The sequence below is a fragment of the Oncorhynchus mykiss genome, chromosome 23 (genome assembly GCF_013265735.2).
Source record: "Oncorhynchus mykiss isolate Arlee chromosome 23, USDA_OmykA_1.1, whole genome shotgun sequence".
NCBI classification, from domain to species: Eukaryota; Metazoa; Chordata; class Actinopteri; order Salmoniformes; family Salmonidae; genus Oncorhynchus; species Oncorhynchus mykiss.
Genome location: NC_048587.1, coordinates 32,448,416 through 32,474,964, shown reverse-complemented (window position 1 = coordinate 32,474,964; position 26,549 = coordinate 32,448,416). Strand labels below are relative to the sequence as shown.

Genomic DNA, 26,549 nt, shown 5'->3' with positions numbered 1-26,549 from the left:
GTCGTCATGTTTGCTGTAACCTTGTCTTGTCCTGTCGGAATCTGCCGGTCCGTCTGAGCCTACCTATGTTTGGTAATTAAAGAAGCTCTGTTTAAGTTAATTCGCTTTTGGGTCCTCATTCACGCACCGTAACAAGTGGCATACTGGAAGTGTAGGCCCGAAATCCCTGAAAAGCTAAAACATCAAGAGCCTCCGGAGCGAGCGACAGACAGACGCTGAGGAGAAATGGTATACACAAACAATCACAACTGTGATCTTAGCATGAAATGTCCCGACAGCTCTTTCAAAAGCAATACTTCACAACACAAACCATTTTGGAGAGTTTCAATTTTTAATTAGACAGCTCAGATCTTCAGCAATGTCACATGAACAAGTGATTTTGAAACAACATTATTCTTACAGAGCCTAAAAGATCCACTGGTTGAATTAAACTGTTTAGATGTGAAACTCTTTTGGGAGTATTTCACAACCTTTGGTGAAATACTAAGTCATGATGCTATACATATGCATACAGTAAATGTCTCGGTTTGATGATGTTATTTCCACTGGGGTCCAATCTTACGAGTCGTATGATGCCTGAGAGACAGGCTTCCTTCCTAGTAACACTCTCAACCCAACAACCTGAACCCAGCCAAACATCGCCCCAACCTATCTCAACCGGTCCATAGGGCGGGTCTACTGTTATGGTTGTGTTGTGGTCACCAGATGGTCCTCTTGAGCCCGGCCCAGACAGAGCGTTTCATGCCCTGAGAGGCACGGACGTCGTCCCAGTTGAGCCGCGTGTTGGGGATCTCCTCCTCAGGTTCAGGGTCGGGTCGCACACCCTTCTTAGGGGTGGCCACGATGAGGGGTAGGGGCCCGCGCTCCGGCTGAAACTCTACCACGTGGAGCTGCTTCTTTTCAGCCAGGGACTGGTGGGTCTCCTTCACAGAGAGAAGGGGAGAGGGTTAGTCTAAAGCAGTGTCTGTGTGCGTGTGTTTAGAGCTCGTCTATGTTTTTGCAGGAAGATTTCCTGCGATTGGCCAGAGCCAGCAGGTCTCCCTGACGATGTTGACAACGGCTCACCTGATTAGCCAGTCCGGTGAATAGAGCCCTGGTGATGTTAAGCAGGTTGACGGAGCCCTCTACCTTCGCGTACATGTCCTCTATACCAATCAGCTTACAGATGGTGATGACCGCACGGTGACAGTGTAGTCCGTAACCTAGAGAGAGAGACTAGTCAGACTAGTAGCCAACCTCTATGCCTATCACGGTGTTGTCAATGACTCTTCCATTGCAAACAAATGACATTCACAGAAGCACATACTCATAGACATGAAAAACATGCACGGTTAAGAGTATTAACTGACACCAAACTAATCTCTGATAAGTGATATATTTAGGAGAGGTTGTGCCTACATCGCTTGAGTCTAAGACTGGGGAACAGACACTAACACTAGTGTTGTGAGTGAGGACAAAGGTCTGAGTGGATACTACTCCAAAAGCCAGTGTCACAACTACACTGGAGTTTCATAATCCTTTACACAAGACCCCAACTGCCCCTTAGGCGGTTTACATGACAGGGCGTAAATGAGAGAGAGATGTGTGGGTTCCTTTGTGTGAGTGAATAGATTTGTGACTGTGTCTATGTGAACAGTATCAGAGAGACTGTGTGTGTTTGTGTATAGGGTATGAGAGCAGCATTGTCATGGTATCATTTCTCAGTGCACTGTCAGTTCAACTCTCATCAACTCGTTGCTCTTTTAGGTGGAACACATTCTGTTAGGGGCAGCCCTGAACCCCCTCTACTATACCTTTATGCTGTTTCTTCATGAGTAGGGTAGTCCTCTTGAAAGTGGAATTGATATCATGGTAAACTGTTAAAAACAGAAGAAACAAACCATCAAAGTCAACCCAGCTGTCAGTTCATCCCAGCCTGTCCTGCACTTTACCTCTTGCCAAAAAAAGTGCACTAAGTAGTGAATAGGGGGGCATTTTCTGATTTCTCCTGATTAGGGTTGTAAAACTACCAGTGACTATCGCTAATTTGGTAATTAACAAGTAATCTATGGTAACATTGGTAATTTATACTTGAATAACTACATATATATATTTTTTTACATCTGTCCATGAGTTTCAAGTGGACAGACTAAAAGGTTCAAGAGACAATGTCCTAATTCATGAAAAAAAGCATCTAATCAACAAAGGATTTTTAAAAAATTAACTCTGCAACTCTTCCAATTATTGACTGTTTTTATGTCAAAACATTGACAACAAATACACATTAACATAGTATAGATTATAAAAGTTTGTAAAAACAAATAAAGGATATGTCATGCTGAAACCCTCATACACCAGTGGTATTCACTAAGTTGATGGTTTATATTTAAGATAATGTTTTACAGCTTTGTGATTCATTTTTTTTGCAATCATCTTATTTGATTATTTTATACATTTCATTTTATGTGATAATGTCAGACAGCGGGCCAGAGATAATTACAGACACCTGTGACAATCTGAAGTACCCAAAAAGGCCCCTAAATGCCAGGTGATAAAATACAATAAAAAACTTGAAGGTTACCGATAAACTTTCAAAGTTACCAGTAATATACCCTCTGTTTGCAACCCTACTCCTGATGAACCTTGGATGGTGAGTCAGAGCCTTGAGCAAATGTAACTGTGTGGGTTAGTGACGACAGTCAAAGAGCCAGCCTGTGTTAGACTGGGTCACGAACCCTGGTCACGAACCCATCACCCACAGAACAGAACATTTACAGTAGCTGCTGCAGTAGGTCTGGGCCTGCTAGGAACAGCCTCTTTCAGTGTGTGTGTGTGTGAGAGAGAGAGAGTGAGACACTCACACCGACAAACTTACAACAAGAGAAATATGCCCAAACCCCTAGAGTGAAAACACTTCTCTTTGATCTACCGATTTGTAGCAACAGCTCCTCTGCAGAAAGCCTTTAGCAACATGACTACCGTTGACATAGTTTGATTAGTCTATGCTGACGGAATAGCAAAGATATTATTTTAGCTCGCTCACTTGCAGTACAAGGGTTTGCATAGAACAAGCCTGGTTCGCTGTTCAGACAGTAAGCACAAAAACCATGTTAGCCAGAACAGAACAGACCCTTATTCAACAGCCCTGTGTCTGAATGGGCCAAGAGGAGATGGAGGAGTAAGAAGGATGAGAGAGGAAGCCTCAAACATTCTGATCTCACCCTCAAACTCAATGCACGCAGAGACCCTCCCACAAAAATAGTGACTTACTAGTGTGGTCGTTGTATCTCTCAATGTAGTACAAATAGTGCACTGCTCGGTTCTTTGCCTGTTATGGTAAGAAGACCATTGTCAGTGTATCCACATTTCAACATAGCCACTTCCATTATTGAACACGTACTGTATAACAGGGCTGTCCAACCCTCTTCCTGGAGATCTACAATCCTGTGGGTTTTCAGTACAACCCTCTTCCTGGAGATCTACCATCCTGTGGGTTTTCAGTCCAACCCTCTTCCTGGAGAGCTACCATCCTGTGGGTTTTCAGTCCAACCCTCTCCTGGAGATCTACCATCCTGTGGGTTTCAGTCCAATCCAAATTTAACACACCTGATTCTACTAATTAGCTGCTCAACAAGACCTTAACTAGCTGAATCAGATATGCTAAATTAGGGTTGGACTGAAAATCTACAGGACAGTAGATCTCCATGAAGAGGGTTGGACTGAAAGCCTACAGGACAGTAAATCACCAGGAAGAGGTTTGGACTGAAAACCTACAGGACAGTAGATCTCCAGGAAGAGGGTTGGACTCTAAACCTACAGGACAGTAGATCTTCAGGAAGAGGGTTGGACTGAAAACCTACAGGACAGTAGATCTCCAGGAAGTTGGGCAGCCCTGCTGTAGAGTGCCAGTATGGGTATTTTCCAGGTAACAGGGAAACATTTTACCTTTCTCAGTGCAGTTTGACGGTCTGCCGCCTTACCCAAGGCAAAACCTGCAGGAGAAAAGATGGAAATAAGTATACAAAAATATATAATAATCTTAAGAATTGTGTTTTTAGATTCATCCACATCAGCATCACTGCCTGTCATAGTTTCCATATCTGATTGCTTTATGGTTCATCTTTTCATGCTGCTGTTTTTTTATTTTTATAATTCATTAAGCTGACAGCTTCTACAGATAAACCAGTCCCTTTCCAATCCATGAAAGACACTTCTGGCTCGCTCATCTGTCTCAGTGAACTGAAAGCTTTTGAGTGCCACACGGAGGAAAAAGTAGAGAGGCTTTGCAACCTGAGTGTAGCTAGCTCAGGAGTGGCCACCACTTCTCCCTGGAGCTACTCTTCAGCAGGGTTTTGGACTCACCTGCTGCCCCGTTCCCATTGCCAACAGCTACCAGGCAGCTGATGGACCTCTTCCGGCCCTCTTTGGCTGTCATGTTGAACACGCTCTTCACCTGTCAATAATAAAACGTGAAACTCAAACAACCACCACCAGGTTAAAATAGCTTAGACTGACCCCTAGAGGACAGTCAGAACAAAAAACACCCATTACTGCAAACCAGAACAATGTGAAACATGTATTTATGGGAGGCAGAATGTCAGTGAATTCCATATACATGCTATTATAAAACAGAGGATGGGCCCTGGGGCAGAACTAAAGGGAGGCAGGCCCCAGGTTCATTGGATTTGGTGATAAACGTATTCCCTCTTTGTAATTGCTTTCCCCCTTAAAGTCCTATGGAAAAAAACAGACCAGAGTATAGTCAAACGAACAAATGATTAATTGTTATCAAAAATAATGCAGGTGGCACCTTATTAAACCTTTGGCTTTTTAAGAGGGATTGACCTTTCCTTCAAGGCCCCAGTCGCCAGTGTCCACTTTGTGTCCGATGTTTCGACTGAGTAAAGTTCCTGCCGTTGTCTGGAGATGGTCTGTGGGTTTCCTCCTGGGGAAACAGCCCATCTCATCCCTCCTAGACACCCTCTCAAGATTTAATTGCCTCCCATCGATCGGTATAGACAGACGAGTGCTGCCCTTCCCTGTCCATTCACTCTGTTCCCCTCCTTCCGGACAGATTTACGAGCTGCAGTGTGACATTGGAGGCAGCAGGGGGCAGTGTGAGCATATTTCAGAGCTGAGGGTTAGCCATACATACAGCACAGGAGGAGAGACAACGGCTGCTCTACACACATTCACACCTGTAACACACAAACACATTGACATAGAACATACATTTAACACACACACACACAGACGCACAAGAACACACACAGCAAACATACTGAGACAATATCCTCTGATATAGACCATCACTGCCACCATTTTAGGTTTTATTTATTCGCACCAAAGAAATTAAGTGAGACAAAACTGTACAGACCAAAAAATTCAACTGGTAAAGACGGTGCATAGGTGAGGTGAGAAGCCCAAAAGGGTTTATAGGAAAACCACACCACAGATGCAGGTAAAACAAATAAAAGTGTGTTCGATCAGTTAAAACAAAGCAAATGAATTATAATTGTACATAATATAAGAAGTAAACAAGAATAAACATGTTTGATTATGTGTGTGTGCATGTGAGGTTACACGGAGGGGATTTTTTTCCAGAGTTTGTTTCCCTGGAGAAAAACTCCTGGCCCCTCCATGTGGTAGACTGGCTGTGATACTAGTGTACTCCTGGGCTACCTACATCCAGAAAGTTTGAGTGTGTACAATAAGTGTCAGTGCTCTTCAGTGTGATGTGGAGGAGTTTGATGAGGCATGAAGAAACCATGACAGCTTTCCCCCATTCCGGTCAAACCCAGAAGAGGGAAAAATGAGTGGCAAGATGGGTAAGAGACTCTTTAGAGGTTAAAGAGACAGGATTAAAGAGAGACCAGTGAGAGATGAGATTGAGAGGCAGATACATAAGCTAGAGGGGGAAAACGAGAGGGAGGTACAGCATAATTATCATGCACCAACTCTCCTCCCCAACACACACCAAATCACATTGTATCCAGGCTGTATCACATGGGGTCGTGATTGGGAGTCCCATAGGGTGGCGCAGAATTGGCCTAGCGTCATCCGGGATTGGCCGTCATTGTAAATAAGAATTTGTTCTTAACCGTTTTGCCTAGTTAAATAAAAAGGTTAAAAGAATGTGCGTCGTAAACAGGCGTAGACTAACCGTGAAACGTTTATTTGCACACACACACACACAGCTTATTCACCCAGTCCTAGCCTACCCCGTCCACTACTACTAGGTTACTAACCCATCCTACTAGTACCCTCATCCAATTCAATCTCTCCACTCTTTCCCTCCCCCCATGGGAGCTGGTACAGCTGGACAGTAAGAGATCCTCCCAGGGCTCACAGCAGTCACAGACAGAACCAGGACAGAACAGATGTAGAGCTGGTACCGGTCCAACAGAACTCTGCTCATAACTCAACAACACCGACTTCAGAAGTTCCCCTTTGTGCCCCCCTGTCTAGGTGGGTTATGAGCCTTTGCGGGCCAGCTGTTCCCTATGTGACAGGGAACTGCCAGTGGCCAGCCAGAGACACAACCCCACTGCAGATCCTGTCTGTTTGAAGGTAGGTAGGCATGTATGTGTGTGTGTGCACGTGAGAGAGAAAGAGCTCTCATTACAGCAATACATTAAAAGCCTGCTAAAAACCCAACATATTATGACTCCATTTAAAAAGGAGGAAACCATCACAGCTGGGTATTTCACTATAAAAGTGTTTAGACCCACAGAGAGGGAGGGAGAGAGAGAGAAAGAGAGCGAGAGAGGGGGGAATAGCAAGAAAGAGCGAGTCAGACAACGCTCCAGTTGCAAGCTAATGTATTGGCAGTGTCGTTAAGCTACTTTGCCATTATATTCTTGTTGCCATTTGTTGCTTATTACGAAGTCGCAGAGAACTGTTTTCTATTCACCCGGATACAATTAGGAACCAACATTGTCTCTAGAACCCTCATACTTATTTAACTCAAGTTAGCGGGTGCCCTGGCAAATTGCATCGCAGAAAACATAATTGGAATAGTTAAACATGCATGAAGTCATAAAATGAAAGTTTGCCAGTGCAATGCGAGGCAGAGAGGGAGAGTTGGGAAGTGATATCTTAGAGGAGCTGCTGCTGAGTGTCATGGCGGGACTCATCAGTGGTGTTTTAGGGAAACTGTTTACTGTTTAAGAACCCAAATGGAAGCAAACTATTGGAGAGTTTCTATTGGACAAATTCAGGTAGGTCCTACCCGTTTCGTTTGCTTCCATTTAAGAAACATTTTGCAAAAGAATCGGTGGATTGAATTACATCCCTGGACTGTGGAGGAAGATTTAACTAAACTCCACTGCTATGTGTTGATTAAGCCTGAGGAGGAGTGGTATATGGCCGTTATACCACGGCTAAGGGCTGTTCTTAGGAACGACGCAATGCGGAGTTCCTGGATAAAGCCCTTAGCCGTGGTATATTGGCCATATATCACAAACCCCGAGGTGCCTTATTGCTATTATAAACTGGTTACCAATGTAATAAGAGCAGTAAAAATACATTTTGTCATACATGTGTTATACGGTCTGATATACCACAGCTTTCAGCCAATCAGCATTCAGGGCTCGAATCGCCCAGTTTATAATTAACAATATAGTACTATAAACAGTGAGCCATGTTGGCTGACACAGGACTAATGGACCACACACAGTGCACCACTTCACTATGTGCATACTGGAGAATCACTGAGCTACTGTATGGAATGGATTAACGACCATGGGGAAATAAAACAAAGCACACATTCCATTCTACTGCAAGAGTGGTGCATCTTTTAAAACACATCTTTGACTTTTGGGGATACTTTGAAGGTTGTGTAGCTAGTAGTTATACAATACATCCGTAATGGTATTCATCCCCTTTTAATGAAATGAGTTGTGAGAGGCCTGAGTCTCCGTGCCATTGGAGCCAGGCCATCTCCTATGGAAGTGCACTCTCCTGTCCCAACCCACTGACTAACTAATGACATGGTGCTATTGTCCTTGGGAAGAAATCCTCCCCCTTTCCAGGAAGCATTTCATATAATTCATGTATATTTATAGGGAGATGGAACTCATAAACTGATCCATCAGTTTCCGGGGGACACGAGTGTCTGTGGCTCTGTATTATTTATGTAAAGAGGAGCACATGCAGAGGTTGGGGAGGATTATCAGTGCAATGAATGCAGGACATATTTAATTAGTTGATTGCTGCAGGCCTGGGTCAATGCTGACCGCATTACGATATACGACAGCTGGGCACTGGGCCCAACACATGCCCAACCTCTGAATACAGCTGTCATAATGCTGTCCAAACAGAATGAACAACAAACAGCAACAAAACAGAACAGTAGGCCGACATGGACCTCTAAGGCCATTTCAGCAAAATCTCTTACGCAAGAGAAACATCCATTGCGTTCCTTCACATCCCCTCATTTCGCTCCTTTCATCTTAACTCTCTATTTTCCCAACACTTTTCCCTCTCTGTCTCCAAGTCAATAGAAATCTATAGTGGTACCTTTATGTTGAAGAAGATGGTAAATACTGTACAGGCAACCACAGCTCACATGTTAAGGAATGCGTGCTTTAATCAGCCTGCCAGGCTTTGAGGGGAATGTCAAGTACTCAGCCTAATGTTCAGATTCAAAATAAATATCACCACCATGTTAAGAAAACAATCACAGCATTGCTCTATCTTGGAGAAACAGAGATATAGGGACATCGCCGCTCTGGATTTCATCCAAATGCCTCATCAGCCAACTAAACATCTGCCAGGTGTCTTGCTACACCATTCAGCCGCTTACTGGTCAATCACAGCTCAGGGACATGATTGACAGATTGGAAAAGGGAGGTGTGTGAAACCTGGTCAGGCAGTAGTGTCTTTAGAACAGAACAAACACATAGATGTGGTAAAGGAGACAATGGAATGCAGAGGTTGACCAGATTGGCACACATAAAACAAACCTGATCTAACAAAGTGGATATTCATCAAATCCGTATTGATTTATCTATTATAACAAGCCCACAATGTGCTTAAGTTTTGCTACATAACATGTAGAAGTTCTCACTTTTCAGGTTTAGAAGAAGTGACTGGTAATGCTAACTCCCGTTCGCATAAGATGGTAGCATAGCTAGCATAAAGAAATCATTGATGGTAGTCAAAGTTGTTTTCAACTGTAATGCAGTTAATTGGCAACAATAACATGAACATGTGTTGGGGTTGACATCCATAAAAGAATAATACTCTGATTTTTTACCTAAACATAGTGAAAAATACACATAAACAATAGCCTAAAATGTAGACATTTTTTTCTGGGGGGCAATGAGGAGACTGTATCTTTCCCCCACATCTCTTTATCTCCATGGCAAATTCCATTGTTTTGGTTGAGTTCAATTGACCTCTTTACCGCATCTATTAGTGGCTCAAGGGTCACGGAGATGAACGTCTAATGTGGACTGTAGCATCATGCTGAGAGTAGGGGGTCTAGCACTCACTTTGGGAAAAAGAGAAGGAGAGGGAGTACAACGGAGAGGACTGAAATGGAGAGGACTGCAGCATTCTCAGACCCATGTTATCCATCTTAAACCTGATACCCGCAGACATTTCAAACGGCAACTTGACCCTCAAAAACTATCCGAAATGCATTATGCACCTTAACTCGGGGATGAAAAATGAAATGGCAACCAATTCGTCTACCCCTTAAGAATCACTGTGGAATTACACAGTAAAAAGGAAATGCGGTGCAGGTCCATTGCGGCAGGTATAAATTGACTTTATTACAATGGCTTAATGCCTTGGGGTGGATTTCAGTAGCTCTGTGTATCACATCCCTAGGCCCAGGTTTTCAAAATTTGAATGATCCGCATTCTGTAATCCTCTTTTTTTGCAATTCAGGATCAGATCAATCTGGCCGTTTTTTCAGAAAATATTCAGATAAGATGATTCTGATACATACCAAAGTATTATGCTCACAGAATGCGTATGTTCAGTGCTTTGAACACCTTGCCATCGACTGGACAGTTTATGGTACTACTTCTACACTGTCACTGGGAAACAGTGATGAGTAAACCACATAAAGGTAGCTAGATTAAAAATAGCCTGCATACATCCCTTATAAATACACATTTGACACTCCTCATTATAACAACTGACCTTATACCCATACTGCCGTCAATGTTACTTAATGAACCTTTATTCCAGATTAAAAAGGTCAAATTGGATTACCAAATCCCATTCTTCAGCTCTTTTGAAAAACTCTATGGATGGTCCCTGTTTGTTTGGGCCCTCCACATCATCAATTTTTATTAAATTAGCCTAAATGGAAAGACCATCATTACCATGAGATCTCTTCCGACTGGATGGGAAAGCTAAACGTAACCCTGAATCTCTGTAGCCCCTCTTCTCTCTCTCTGCCACATAATGAGGATTGATGATGATGGCGAGGAGTTTGTTTTGGGTGACGGTTGGCTTGTTAATCTGTTTATCAAAGTGTTTTGTAATCGACTACGTCTATATTCCAATATCCTCTCAGAGGGGTGCCCCTGATAACAACGTGTTAGTAATATCCATATCGCCACCATATTCATATCACCGTACTTTCCTCCATTTACCAAAATAGAAAACGACATCATTTCCTCAGTTAGGTGGGTTGAGTTGCAGTGAGACCTCGGTGTTGACAACATGGCTATGCCTACAGTCTCTCTCATGCAACCATGGCATAGAACAGTCCTTTGGGAGACAGAGAGCATGCAAGTGGAATCATGTTATGCTCTATGTTTGGAGGCTGGAAGGTGGGTTGACATTTCCTGTAGCCCCCCATTTGCCTTTTTTCCACACTGTGTCTAATACACTGACTATAACATGACTGTGGTAGGGTTTGTGTGCGTGCGCTCCATGGTCGTATCCTCTCCTGTTCATCTCTGCGTCTTAGCCCAGTGAGTTCAGCCGTGGGTCACGTTCTTCGATCAGGGAGGTTCAGAGGCCCGTCGGCACCCAGCTCCTCAACTGGGTGCTGTTCCTCACCGGGCAAGGAGTTACGGCAAGCAGCAGATGACACTCAAGACAGACTCCCAGCCAGCCTCCACTGATCAAACCCAGCTCTCCCAAGTCTCGGGAACATCAACCATCAAAGGGTTCCCATCCACTTTTCTTCAAAGCCACCAAATAGCACTACGCTACTGCATCGTGTCTGCCCTGCTTTTTCAAAACTACAGACTTTGCTAGATGCGCCGACATACCCTTTTGGGCTGGGTTAATACCATGGTAACCGATTCCAACATTTTGGGTTAGTATTTGAAGAGCACTCACCTCGATCACTCGGGAGTCAAAGTCATCGTAAGTCTCTAAAAAAAAGAAAGGAATATAAGGTAGTAAAAAACAGAGTAACATGGAGGTAAAAGGTGACTTCCAGTGGCATGACATGTTAACCCAGGATACAGTTTCCAATAAACAATATATGTAACTTAAAAAAATAAACATTTGATATGACCTTTATGAGAAGAACTGTTTGGACTGATAAAGTCCCTGTTTCCCCAATGCGAATACCTCTGATTGTATACTGTTAAAACTGCAACATCACCTTCTATCAGACACTAAACATGACAAGGTTCACCTGTGCTGATTGGGTTTATGAGGCAAATTCAATCCAAAAAAAATTGGCCTTAGATTACATGTGTAATGGGAGTCACAGAAGCAACTCTCAGAGCTGATCAAAGCAAATTAGCAGTCAGCTTTTAGCGAGACAAATAAAGGGGTGATGAGGCAGACTTCTCAGAGGGAGAGAGGAAAACGTTTATTGACTTATTTGATGGCATGGGTAAATCGGACTTGCTTATTAGTGTACTCCATCGCTAAAATAGTAGAGAATGTCTGTGGTAAACCCATAGAAATCCAAAACAAATTGTTAACAAACACATGACGTTCACTACATGGGGCTAGTTTAAATGGAAGGTTTTACGGTAGGTCACCATAACAGGATTCATTTTTCCACTTTTGATGGGAGGTAAATAAATCCAGTAAGGTAAATCTGTCAGTGATTTAGCTCAGGTTTGCCAACAGCAACGTGTCAGTAATTCCCTCAATACTCTAACAAGGGATTCTAACAGAGACAGGCGGCGACCGGACATTTCCTGGATTTAAGAGCAGGGCTTGGTGAAGGTATCTGTGAGGAGGTGGGGTAACCCTAGCATGAGAAAGAGGAGGATGAAGGTCGAAGGTCAAGCGTTCCCAGCTCCTATCCAGAGCTGTGATTTAGGCTCCCGTCCACGCCATCGCATGGTAATCCATCACTGTGGTGACTAGCAGACAGAGAGAGCGCAATCGGAAGGCAGGAAATGTAATAACCAACCCAGCCCAGAAGAGTGGAGGAAATAAATATACACTACCCGTTAAAAGTTTGGGATCACTTAGAAATGTCCTTGATTTGAAAGAAAAGCACATTTTTTGTCCATTAAAATATCAAATTTATCAGAAATACATTGTAGACATTGTTAATGTTGTAAATGACTACTGTAGCTGGAAATGGCAGATTTTTTTAATGGGGTATCTACATAGGCGTACAGAGGCCCATTATCAGCAACCATCACTCCTGAGTTCCAATGGCACATTGTGTTAGCTAATCCAAGTTAATAATTTTAAAATGCTAATTGATCATTAGAAAACCCTTTTACAATTATGTTAGCACAGCTGAAAAATGTTGTCCTGATTAAAGAAGCAATACAACAGGCCTTCTTTAGAGTAGTTGATTATCTAGAGCATCAGCATTTGTGGGTTTGATTACAGGCTCAAAATGGCCAGAAACAAAGAACTTTCTTCTGAAACTTGTCAGTCTTTTCTCGTTCTGAGAAATGATGGCTATTCCATGCGAGAAATAGCCAAGAAACTGAAGATCTCATACAACGCTGTGTACTACTCCCTACACAGAAGAGCGCAAACTGGCTCTAACCAGAATAGAAAGAGTGCGAGGCCCCGATCACAACTGAGCAAGAGGACAAGTACATTAGAGTGTCTGGTTTGAGAAACAGACACTTCATTGGTCCTCAACTGGCAGCTTCATTAAATAGTACCCGCAAAACACCAGTCTAAACGTCAACAGTGAAGAGGCGACTCTAGGATGCTGGCCTTCTAGGCAGAGTTTCTCTGTCCAGTGTCTGTGTTCTTTTGCCCATCTTAATCTTTTCTTTTTTATTGGCCAGTCTGAGATACGGCTTTTTCTTTGTAACTCTGCCTTGAAGGCCAGCATCCCGGAGTCACGTCTTCACTGTTGACGTTTAGACTGGTGTTACTATTTAATGAAGCTGCCAGTTGAGGACCTGTGAGGCGTCTGTTTCTCAAACTAGACACTCTAATGTACTTGTCCTCTTGCTCAGTTGTGCACCAGGGCCTTCCACTCCTCTTTCTATCCTGGTTAGAGCCAGTTTGCACTGTTCTGTGAATGGAGAAGTACACAGCGTTATACAAGATCTTCAGTTTCTTGGCTATTTCTCATGGAATAGCCATAATTTCTCAGAACAAGAATAGACTGACGAGTTTCAGAAGAAAGTTCTTTGTTTCTGGCCATTTTGAACCTGTAATTGAACCCACAAATGCTCATGCTCCAGATACTCAACTAGTCTAAAGGCCAGTTTTATTGCTTCTTCAAATCAGGACAACAGTTTTCAGCTGTGCTAACATAATTGTAAAAGGGTTTTCTAATGATCATTTAGCATTTTAAAATGAAAAACTTGGATTAGCTTACACAACGTGCCATTGGAACACAGGAGTGATCGTTTCTGATAATGGGCCTCTGTACGCCTATGTAGATATTCCATTAAAAATCAGCCGTTTCCAGCTACAATAGTAATTTACAACATTAACAATGTCTACACTGTATTTCTGATGAATTTAATGTTATTTTAATGGACAAAAAAAGTGTTTTTCTTTCAAAAACAAGGACATTTCTAAGTGACCCCAAACTTTTGAACGGTAGTGTATGTATAACAAATAAATCCTGGCCGTGCGGTGTGAGGACGACTTCAATTCAACAGAGATGGTTCTGTCTGTGGTGTGTTACCGTAGTAACAGTGGTAGGGGTGGAGGGGGATGAGGAAAGGTTGGAGAGGCAGGTGAACAATACCCATTTGATACCAGTGTTCATCTCACAGGGAGATGAGGGGATGCAGAGACATAGTGTGAAGACATAACTGAAAGAGAACTCTGACAGAGGAACACCAATATGTTACTCTGGCAACTTATATTCTCAAGTTCTGAATGTTTAAGCTTATTGACTACTTTAGTATTCCAAGCCCTAAATAAGATGTCCCTCGGAGGGGTGAAGAGCCAGATGGACAGAGCTGAGAAACGAGAGAGGGAGGGAAGGGGTGAGTGGGTGGTAGAGGGATTACTTTCTAAATGTGGACAAAGCCGCACTGTCCCTCCTGTTAAATCTTACTCTCCATCAGTCATGAGGTGCTAATGGGCCTAATGGGCTATCCCTCAGACCTACAGACGGCCTCGCTCATCCTTCCTCCTTTAAAATGACTTTTACACTTTATCTAGAATCTATCAACAGGCCTTGATCTCAAACATCATTTTAAACGACAAAGACTTGATCAAAATAATCTCAAAGTTTTTTAGATAATTTCCTTGAAATATTGTTTATATATAATGAATTTAAATCATCACGTTTTGGTTAGCCTTAGTGTTGGAGAGGGTTGGTGGGAGGGGAAGGGTCTCTAGTGGGAAAGAGACCTGTCAGTCTGTCTGGCCTTTCATTGTGTTTCGCTAGGCTCGGTTGGCTCTCAGGACGTCAAGCAGGAAACTGCTAGCTCCAGGTGACATTTGCCCTTTCCAGACAGAGGTACGGGCTGTGCTCTCCCCAGTGGATTGAGCCTTTACCGTGTGGTGCAGCGTTTGAAAGGCGCCGAGTTGTGGAGGCTGTTGGCATTTGGAGCTTTCAGAAGGAAAAGAGTGACCCAACCTGCCATTTCACTACCACCAGGGGTATTGATTACCAGAGCCGATAGAATGCTGGGAGAAATGGCCCAGTGTTGTGAATATGTCTGATATGTCTGGCTGGAGGAATACGCTCGGTCATTACTATAGTACAGCTAGGCCAGAGGTGACGTATGGAAGGGCGTGGCGTGGCATTGAGCATCTACCACCCCACTGTCAGTTAGGGGGCAATGTTTGCCTTTTGCCCCCCCGCACATACACTTTTGATCTGAAATCACCATCACCCATTAATTAATTTAACATTTTTGCAGATTAAAAGTTTGAGCTAGTAATGTATAATATTCATCTTAAAATGTTTTGCTATTCCATAGCCAATGAATACATAGCACAACTTTGGATTTCACCCCCATCTCATAATCGAATGGTTAAGACCGTTTGGAAGTTGACAGACTCGGAGTGAGTCTCTTCTTCCACTTCGACCATGCAGTGCGGGTAACAACGTTATGAAATGATGATTTATCCTGTATATCTAAAAATGACCATATATACATTGACAGTTTGGGTAGTTTTGCTTGAAACAATGGTGAACCTGAACAATCTAAACCAAATCTAATGTAAGGCCCGATCAGCATGTAGTCTACCTATAGCCAAATGAGAATTGTGTCTCCAGCAGTAGCTTAGGTTACTTTTATTCAGGTAAATCACAAATTTTCAATTGGCGCATTTTAAAAAATTAAAAATAATACATGGTTGTCACTCAACTGTGGGGGTGTCTTTTCAGTGACAAGGACTGGGAGACTAGTCAGGATCGAGGCAAAGATGAACGGAGAGATCCTTGATGAAAACCTGCTCCAGAGCTTAATATTGCGTGAGCCATTTTACAAAGATTTGAATGCTGAACGTGCCTTCAGAAAGTATTCAGTATACTTTTTTTGTTGTTGTTGAATTTTACCCCCTTTTCTCCCCAATTTCGTGGTATCCAAATGTTAGTAGTTACTATCTTGTCTCATCGCTACAACTCCCGTACGGGCTCGGGAGAGACGAAGGTCGAAAGCCATGCGTCCTCCGAAACACAACCCAACCAAGCCGCACTGCTTCTTAACACAGCGCACATCCAACCCGGAAGCCAGCCACACCAATGTGTCAGAGGAAACACCGTGCAGCTGGCGACCTGGTTAGCGTGCACTGCGCCCGGCCCGCCACAGGATTCGCTAGTGCGCGATGAGACAAGGATATCCCTACCGGCCAAACCCTCCCTAACCCAGACGACGCTAAGCCAATTGTGCGTCGCCCCATGGACCTCCCGGTTGCGGCCGGCTGCGATAGAGCGTGGGCTCGAATCCAGAGTCTCTGGTGCCACAGCTAGCACTGCAATGCAGTGCCTTAGACCACTGCGACACCCGGGAGAGGCCTCACCCCTTGACTTTTTACACAATTTATGTTACAGCCTTGTTCTAAAATTCGTTTTCGTTACACAATACCCCACAATGACAAAGCAAAAATAGTTTTTAATTTGTTTTTATTTTATTGCAAATGTATAAAAAATGTAAAACCCAGACATCACTTTCATATCAAGTACCAGTCAAAGTTTGACACCTACTCATTCCAGGGTTATTCTTTATTTTGACTATTTTCTACATTGTAGAATAATAGTGAAGATATCAAAACTATGAAATAGCACATATGGAATCATGTAGTAACAAAAAAAGGGTTAAACAAATTCAAATATATTTTATATTTGAGATTCTTCAGAGTAGCCACCCTTCGCCTGGTGGCTCCACTCAAGGACATTCAGAGACTTGTTCCAAAGCCACTCATGCGTTGTCTTGGCCGTGTGCTTACGGTCATTGTCATGTTGGAAGGTGAACAGTCCTGAGCTCTCTGGAGCAGGTTTTCATCAAGGATCTCTCTGTGCTCTGTTCATCTTTGCCTCGATCCTGACTAGTCTCCCAGTCCCTGCAACAGAAAAGACATCCCCACAGCATGATGCTCCCACCACGCTTCACCGTAGGGATGGTGCCAGGTTTTCTCCAGATGTGACGCTTGGCATTCAGGCCAAAGAGTTCAATCTTGGTTTCATCAGACCAGAGAATCTTGTTTCTCATGGTCAGAGTCTTTAGGTGCCTTTTGGAAAACTCCAAGAGGGCTGTCATGTGCTTTTACTGAGTGGCTTCCGTCTGGCCACTACCATAAAGGCCTGATTGGTGGAGTGCTGCAGAGATGGTTGTCCTTCTGGAAGGTTCTCCCATCTCCACAGAGGAACTTTAGAGCTCTGTCAAAGTGACCATCGGGTTCTTGGTCACCTCCTGGACCAAGGCCCTTCTTCCCCGATTGCACAGTTTGGTTGGGCAGCCAGCTCTAAGAAGAGTATTGGTGGTTCCAAACTGCTTCCATTTAAGAATGATGGAGGCCACTGTGTTCTCTGGGACCTTCGATGGCGCAGACATTTTTTGGTTCCCTTCCCCAGATCTGTGCCTCAACACAATTCTCTCTCGGAGCTCTACGGACAATTCCTTCAACCTCATGGCTTGATTTTTGATCTGACATAAACTGTCTACTGTGGGACATTATATAGACAGGTGTGTGCCTTTCCAAATCATGTCCAATCAATTGAATTGACCACAGTTGGACTCCAATCAAGTCATAGAAACATCTCAAGGATGACCAATGGAAACAGGATGCAGATGAGCTCAATTTCGAAATTGAGTCTCATAATAAGTGTCTGAAATGTTATATACAAGTATTTCAGTATTTTTTTTTCTTTTGTAATAATAGATTTACAAAAAATTTAAAAAACCTGTTTTCGCTTTGTCATTATTGGGTATTGTGTGTAGATTGCGTATGATTTTTTTTGTTTGTAATCCATTTTAGAATAAGGCTGTACCGTAACAAAATGTGGTAAAAGTCAAAGGGTCTGAATACTTTCCGAAGGCACTGTATGTGCCAGATCAGGAATAGGCCTACCTCTCGTTGCTCAGCGTGCAGTTTGACTAGGCTATTGGTATTTCCTGGGGTTGTTCAGCATGCATAATGACTTCTAGATCAATAACTGTCAACATAATGACATGCTTAGTTTGACACTGAAGGAGAGGACGCAGTTGTCACAGAAGATTAGGTATTTTCGGGAAGGAAGAAAATAAGTAATTTGAGTGAAAAACAGCCAATTCATAACATTTCATCTATTTTCTTACCGATGCATGCTACATTTGGATTGCTCATATTTTAAACATTTGAACCGGGGACCAATGTGTATTGGGGAAATCGTTACATCCCTAATGTGCATGCTTTACACGCACAGTACCTCCGTTGGGTCCAGGGTCAGGGGGCCCCAGACTGATGCCGCCCCAGGAGTTGCCAGTCCACCCTCGCTCCCTCTTCACCCTCATCTTCCTCCTGCGATCCCATTCGTCGCGCTGTCGCAGAAGCTCTGCCTGCAGTTCCTGTTGCTCTGACTCCCCGCGGCGAGACATGATCTGTATGGTCCCGCTCTTCAGGATGGGAGAGTTCAACCCCGGCCACAGGAACCCCCCGCGCCCTGAGAGAGAGACAGAGAGAGGTTAGGGTTTTTTTTATGGGAAGAAGCATTAATTTGTCCTAAACGCTCCACTGCACTAACTCAACTCAAACGGAGCACTAACTTCAACTTTATTATACGTTACAGACTGTATAAAGAATAGTCTTCAGAGACAGACACAGACGGGAGAAATGGGGCAATGATTACAGGGAGTAGACAGCACTTCAACCAGTGTGACGAGGTGCAGCCAAAAATCACAAGAACATTGGAAGAGAAGTCACGCCTATTCTCTTCCAATGCGGTACTGATTACACAATCTTGTCACATCTGTAGGGTTTGATGGATTTGAACAGGGCCAGAAAAGAAAGAGGGAGACTGACTGGGCCGCAGACAGCTCAGCAATAAAACAATCTCAATGAATTTCTACTTTTTAAACGGCACTGAGATAGATGAAAAGAGAAGAGGACTAATCTGTTCATTATAAATTAATGTAATTAATTAAAAGACTACTGGTAACAGATTAATAGTCTACTGCCCATTAGCAGAAGGAAATTCAGATCAAACTTTAGCCATCAATATTCAAACTCGAATTCAGGTTTGGCCTTAAAGACAGAAATATACATGATACCAACCAATTGTAGTGGGTTTACTCTTTCCCCAACAAAGTCAAATGTTTGGGTTACAGGGATATATAAATAACTATTAATTAAATAGATCTAAAACAATATATCCATCTTACCCTCTCCGATATTCTGGCCTCGGTTCAGATCCTTCTTCATCTTCCTCTTGGTCCTCTTCCCTCGGCCCTTTCGAGCACCGGCACCAGTCTCTGCCAGAACTCCCCTCCAAAGCTCCTCTGCTGTCACTGCAATGATAACACACAGAAAGGGGGATTTAATTGCCAAATCTGACAACCTCAATGCAGCATCTTTGTCCAGAATATTGAAAACTATCGTCTGGTTGCCTGTAGGACACAGATTTTTTTTTAAAGACATTTAAAAAGGGGGTGCTTATATTTGTCCTGTTTCACACACCTGTACAAATGTGTGGTGTGAAATGGAAATGTGTTTTTTGCATGTCTCACTCCCCATGAGACACACTCAGAGAGTGGGGTCACGACAAGGGATCATCTTAGCCTATATATATATATATATATATATATATATATATATATATATATATATATATATGTTTTACCTACCTACAAAACTCTAGGAATAGAAAATTAGAACGCTAAAGAGTTTGAAATATATTGAACCTTCTCTTTGATGTAGCTTTACTTGTCCAGACCGAGAAAGTAAACAAGGAAACTAGTTAACGTCGCTACAGGCCGCCCTTGTCCTCACGGACCTGAGTGTCTGAACACAGTCGGCATAATATTACTATTTGCAAGTACAAAAATGTTTTTCGACTTTAGTTTACAGAAGCAGCACAATCTCTCTGCAACAAGTCTGGGATCGACCTCCAACAAAAGAGCCCAGAAATTCCAATCTGCATCTACAGTCATACACTAATCAAACCTGCTAGAGCGCACTATGCATTCCAGCAAACAAACACCTGCTATTACTCAGAGAGCGAGAATGCTAGTTTGTTTTTCCCAAATAAAAATCTATTTTCAGCCGGGCTGCTCGCTTCTCAAGGATTTAGAAGGAGATGCTCGGTGCCGCACAGAGAATCGATTAGGAGTTAATTAAAGCATGTGAAGGGAGATGTAACCAGTGTGTTTGAGAATTTAATGGAGCTTTGTACTACAGCAAAGCAACAAGGCACTAGGCTAATAAAAGCTATGATTGTCAAAGAGCCAAACCTTGCTTGAGGCTAAATCTTGTGTCCTTGCCATGAGGAAAGTCTGAAAAGGGAGTCCTAGACCTAGATAGATAGTGTAGCAATTAATCCATTCTAGATCAACAATACTACCGGTCAATCAAAATAAAACTAACCTATGCTGGCAGCTTGGAGCGCTTCAATAGTCTCACTCCTGGGGTGCCAATGCACACCAACTTTGATGATTTTCCTCCATCTCTCCTTTTGGATGACACAACCATGCTACATCAGATGCCAGTCATGCCACTACAGGGATGAGGTATACAAAAAAGTTGAAAGGCACAAGAACAGGCCAGGCTTCCCTCTCAGTATGCAAGTTTGTTTTCCCTCACTTTGCCCATGGGAAGGAGACTTATTTGCTACAAGACTTAAAATAGGACGCAAACTAAAGCAGCTAACAGGCATACTGCATTTCTAATCCAATAACGTTTGTTCAGAGACTAAATATAATCAAACATGAACTCTGAACAGTTCTGAACAGAGTTCTGAGTATTCAACAAAAAGATTCCAGCTCATCTCCAACAATGTCATGAACTAGTGAAAATATTATCTTCAAAGCACCAAGCCCTCGAGCAGAGGTCTGTTGAAAAGTTCATCACTCAGTGATACCTTTTCACAACAGTTCTTACATTGACACCATGCACAAGCAGAGGGACCCTGTTTTCTCTTCTCCCTTGATTCCTTCTCTGTGGCCAGTCAGTAAAGCTGGCCACTCAGATGTCTGACACCATTATGTGATGCTACAATTTTAAAATCTATATATATATATATATATATATATGCATCAGCAGCATCTGCTCTGCCACCAGTCAGTCAGTCAGTCAGTCAGTCAGCGTCTTTCCTTCGCAGTAGTAATGATCCTGTGTTAGGCTGCCACGACCAGCTATTAGAACGCCTGGCGTCAGGCAGAGAAACAATCATTTGAGTCCCACTGGGACAATTCATTTCCCTCATGTTTTACATTAGTAAACCCAGCATCACATCAGCCTAGGTTTTTAGCTCAACTTATGTGATAAAGGTAACTAACTAAAGGGAACAGAATCTAGTGATAATTCTGCAATTCCACATCTTGTGGAAAAGTGGACATTTTCCTATCAAAAAAAAGAACCAAAGCAGTCTTCCCAAAGCAGTTCAAATGGATGTCAGTCAATTGTGAAAACCCATTGCTAAAAAATAATTTGTCAACAAAATCTTTAAAAAAGTGTTCCGAAACATCAGTATACACCAAAGCAAAGTATGATGATACAAAGCAATCAAAGTAACAATTTCTCTTGAGTAAGTACACTGCAAATAGAAATATGTGCTGAGAGAGTGTCAACTGAAGGTGGCATGTTAATAAAGTGGGAGGAATGGTGGGTGTTTTGGGGTTTCCATGCATTGGCTGAGACGGAGCTGGTGGTGACAGATGTAGCATGAGTAATTATCTCAGTGAGATGCTGCAGGAAACAGCGTGGCTGCCTGCCACTGCTGTGTTGCGCTGATAGACACACACCTTCCTGTGGAAGCTCTGCATTTGACAGGTTCAACCACTGTGAATAGGTATCACTTAGTGAGCTCAGGCCATTTTATGTGAGTCCTATTAAAAACGCTCAAGTAGTTAAGCCTATATTATAGTGCTGCCTCTGGTAATACTGGGGCAGTATCAAGATATTACATTCGTAGACCAGAGCCGAGTCAGAGATGATTAGCATTGTGAATATCAGCAACATTTTTGCGAGGGTTGACCACGTCAGAGCTGATGTCAGCAAATAATGACTTGATTTGTTCACTTGAAGAGCTTAGCTGATAATGACAATGATTTTATTGATTGGAAAGCTTCAATATAGGTGCTCTATTGACTCTTGAGAGTTAGGGAACATCAGCACTTACGTTTGTTGAAGAAACTGCTATGTCTGGTCTGTATCCAGGTAGCAGGGGCTGGTGGAGTAGCAGTACATAGAGAGGCAGTGGGTCTGGCTAGGTGAGAGAGAGGCAGGGCGCCCCCTGCTGTCCGAAGTGGTGCTACCCCTGAAACACAGCATAGAGGTAATGCCATTTACTAGTGTAAAATTACCTAGAACAGTTATAAATTAGCTAATGCAAATGATCCTGTCTTGTTTATTCTGGGTGTTAATGACAGGTCCGGGACGATATCAGTATCGCGATACTCGTTAGTATCGTGGCAAGGAAACAAAACACGAAGCGGATTTAACTTGTTTAGGAAAATATCCCTAATGTTGAAAACAAACATCTTTATGTTGTCATCCAGAATCACATGTACAGTCAGTCCCTCTGGAAAGTATTCAGAACTCTTTACTTTTTCCACATTTTGTTACATTATTCTAGAATGGATTAAATCGTTTCCCCCCTCATCAATCTACACACAATACCCCATAATGACAAAGCAAAAACAGTTTATTTTATTGGCAGTGATTACAGCCTCGAGTCTTCTTGGGTATAACGCTACACTGTATTTGGGGAGTTTCTCCCATTCTTCTCTGCAGATCCTCTCAAGCTCTGTCAGGCTGGATGGGGAGTGTCACTGCACAGCTATTTTCAGTTCTCTCCAGAGATGTTCTCTCAGGTTCAAGTCCGGGCTCTGGCTAGGCCGCTCAAGGACATTCAGACTTGTTCCGATGCCACTCCTGCATTGTCTTGGCTGTGTGCTTAGGGTCGTTGTCCTGTTAGAAGGTGAACCTTTGCCCTGTCTGAGGTCCAGAGCGCTCTGGAGCAGGTTTTCATCAAGGATCACTCTGTACTTTGCTCTGTTCATCTTTACCTCCATTCTGACTAGTGCCCATGTCCCTGCTGCTGAAAGACATCCCCACACGATGAGTGACCATCGGGTTCTTGGTCACCTCCCTGACCAAGGCCCTTCTCCCCCAATTGCTCAGTTTGGCCGTGCGTCCTGCTCTAGGAAGAGTCGTGGTGGTTCCAAACTGCTTCCATTTAAGAATGATGGATGCCACTGTGTTCTTAGGGAGCTTCAATGCTGCAGACATTTTTTGGTACTCTTCCCCAGATCTGTGCCTCAACAACAATCCTGTCTCAGAGCTCTATGGGCAATTCCTTCAATCTCATGGCTTGGTTTTTGCTCTGAAATGCACTGTCAACTGTGGGACCTTATATAGAAAAGTGTACGCCTTTCAAAAACATGTCCAATCAATTGAATTTACCACAGGTGGACTCCAATCAAGTTAGAAAAACATCTCAAGGATGATCAATGGAAACAGGATGTACCTGAGCTCAATAGCTAACATTTCTAAAACTGTGTTTTTTCTTTGACATTATGGGGTAGTTTGTGGAAATTGATGAGGATTTTTTATTTATATATATATATATATATATATTTTTTAAATTCATTTTAGAATAAGGCTGTACCGTAACAAAATGTGGAAAAAGTGAAGGGATCTGAAAAGTTTCCGAATGCACTGTATGTGTATTTCACACAAATCTGAATATAATGCTTCTATGGATGTCAACCCCAATATATGTTCATGCCATCATCACCAATCAACTGCATTACAGTAAAATGACTTTGGCTACCAACACCGATTTCTGTATTTTTGCCATGCTACCAGCTTATAGGAACAGGAGTTAGAATTTATTCTGAAAACTTTTAGCATCCTGAAAATGATTCCTCCCTCCAATGGCGGTACGCCGCTGCTAAGTGCATATAAGGATAACACTGGCATCCATTTGTGTGATTGGAAAGCACCCTTATAGCTCGATCTCGTTCCAGTATCTCTATCCATCTCGCTACATTTGCTACAGAGAGAATATTCCATGGACCTCCAGAGCCTTCTACCTGCGATCTTTCCGGAGCAGAGAAGTAAGCTCCTCGGGTGGCAATGTTTTATGCACTATGGAAACTTCCTTCACTATGGCTGTTTGTCTGTGTGATGAAATACACTCACCAGACAGTTTATTAGTCATGTGGCCATGGCTTACTATATAAAGCAGGCATACAGGCATTCAGTTACTGTTCAATTTAATGTTAGAATGGGCAAAACATGGGACTTAAGTGACTTTGAGCATGGTATGAACGTCGGTGCCAGGTTCGAGTGTCTCAGAAACATCCGCCTCCCTGGGCTTGTGTAGGGTTTACCGAGAATGATGCAAAATACACACAAAAAAGAGAATGGAAAATATTGTGCAAGCTAACAGGCAGGCCACAAACAGACATAATGGCACAGTACAACAGTGGTGTGCAGAACGGCATCTCAGAACGCACAACTCATCGATCCTGCTGCTATTGCAGCAGATGACCAGACCGGGTTCCACTCCTATCAGCTAAAAACAAGAAGAAGCGGCTCCAGTGGGTATGCGATATCCAACAATGGAGAATTGAGGAGCAGAAAAACATTGCCTGGAACATGATAAGCGAGTTCAGCTTACTTGAGTGGCCTGCACAGTCCCCAGATCTCAACGCAATACAGCATCTTTGGGATGAGACGGAACAGGCTGTTCACGTCAGCATGGACCAATATCCCTGTGGAATGTTTCCGACATATTGTAGAATACGCCGAATAATTCATGCTTTTCTGGAGGCAAAGCGAGGTACGACCTAGTATTAGATGAGTGTACCTAATAAACTGTCCGGTGAGTATATCCCAGATGAGGCTAAAGATTAGGACAAATAGATGTGAATATATACTGAACAAAAATACAAAAACGCAATATGCAACAATTTCAAAGACTTTACTGAGTTACAGTTCATAGAAGGAAATCAGTTAATTGAAATAAATTAATTTGCCACTATCCTATGAATTTCATATGACTGTGCAGGGGTGCAGCAATGGGTGGGCATAGGCACAACCATCAGCCAATCCAAATGAGTTTTCCCTACTAAAGTACTTTATTACAGACAGAAATATTCCTCAGCACCCCCTCCCAGGCAAACCATCAACCCCCATAATACATTAGCAAAAAAACTATTAAAGTCTTGTCTTCTCATCAGTGGAATGATAACAGCAAGGAGAAGCAACCAACATTTTAAAATTAATTTTGTAAAAAATGTCTCATTATTTTGACCTCTCCACATTATAAATTAGAAGAACTGTAAACTCTTACATAACCTAGTAGCTAGAAAGGTAACTCAAAACACATTTTCGCCAAGAACAGCTGTTTAGCTGGTTAAACAAATGTTAGCCATGTGTTGGCAAACATTTATGTCCAAGTCAAGAAAGCTTACTGGTAGCCAGCAGGACTTGCCACACTGGTAGCCAATTCGCTGGTGCTTTTTCAAAGCCTATGTCAGACACTCCAGTGAGTGTAATACCAAAGACAGTAGCAACTATAATTTGCTCAATATTATTTGAGAAATAAAAGGTGATTAGAATATATTGTTTTTTCTGGTGTAGGTGTGTAATTCAAAATCCGTTTATTCTGTTGTTTCTAGCACTATTCATAAAAACATTGAACCTTTTTCCACTTTTTTATTTATTCACATTTTTGCGGACTCCGTGCAGTACCTTCGTCGACCCCCGGTTGAATAACCCTGGCCTAGGCAACTAGTCATTGTCGTCAAGCGATGGACCAGGCATTCATCCGAAAGCGATCCAAACGAAATATGGATATGAATCCCATTGTGATGGAATGGGTAGTTTACATAGCTAGCTGGCTGTCTGGCTAAATGACAAGCCGAGGATGACAAGCTATAGCTAGCTAGTATTAGCCATAGCATAGTGTGCAGAATTTGTCTATGAAAATATACATTATTCCAATAGACTACACAGTTCAGTATACAATCCGATTACATATTCTAGGGCCCTTTTTGGGTAAAACATCTGTGTGACAGAAATTTGTAATTTAGGAAATATATTCACCTCCCAGCGTAATTCGGAGGGCACAGCACACCCGTATGGACGCCGCCATCTTGATGTTGTGAAAGGTCCTGAATAGCATAACAGGTAGGCTGAGATGTGCCTGTAAATAATGAATATGATTGAGTTTGTTTAATTAGGAAACGAGATAACGTTACATTATTGATAAACTTCAGGTAAATATGTTTAAAATGCATTTAGATGAAAGCTATATGAAATGTAATGAAAGTTATAGCTAATGAAGTACAGTGTTTTGATTTTACGCGTGTAGACTACATCTGTCCCACATCTGATATTGGTATAGGGCTGACTGGTTAATAATTATTGGGTGGGGTGGCATATACTGTAACCCTATTATTCAGTGTGAAATAACTGTACAAATAAATTAGCTCGATTTCTTCTGGCTATTTGTGACACATTTGCACATTTTTATCAGGTTTTAAATGCTAATTTCTATAGATTTTTATTTTTTAAAGGGAAAGAATACAGACAAA

At 42.6% G+C, this 26,549-nt stretch overlaps 1 protein-coding gene across 1 annotated transcript; it reads right to left on the bottom strand.

Annotated features, from left to right (window-relative positions):
* Nucleotides 1-312: 312 nt before the first annotated feature.
* mrps5 (mitochondrial ribosomal protein S5) lies at nucleotides 313-26,179 on the bottom strand. Its single transcript, XM_036960218.1, has 11 exons — nucleotides 26,059-26,179; nucleotides 22,121-22,258; nucleotides 19,167-19,292; nucleotides 18,215-18,448; nucleotides 11,290-11,324; nucleotides 4,342-4,432; nucleotides 3,925-3,971; nucleotides 3,250-3,307; nucleotides 1,794-1,856; nucleotides 1,066-1,202; nucleotides 313-923 (listed from the first exon to the last, which is right to left on the bottom strand). The coding sequence occupies exons 1-11, from the start codon at nucleotides 26,135-26,137 to the stop codon at nucleotides 699-701; spliced, it is 1,233 nt and encodes a 410-aa protein (XP_036816113.1). The 5' UTR covers nucleotides 26,138-26,179; the 3' UTR covers nucleotides 313-698.
* Nucleotides 26,180-26,549: the final 370 nt, after the last annotated feature.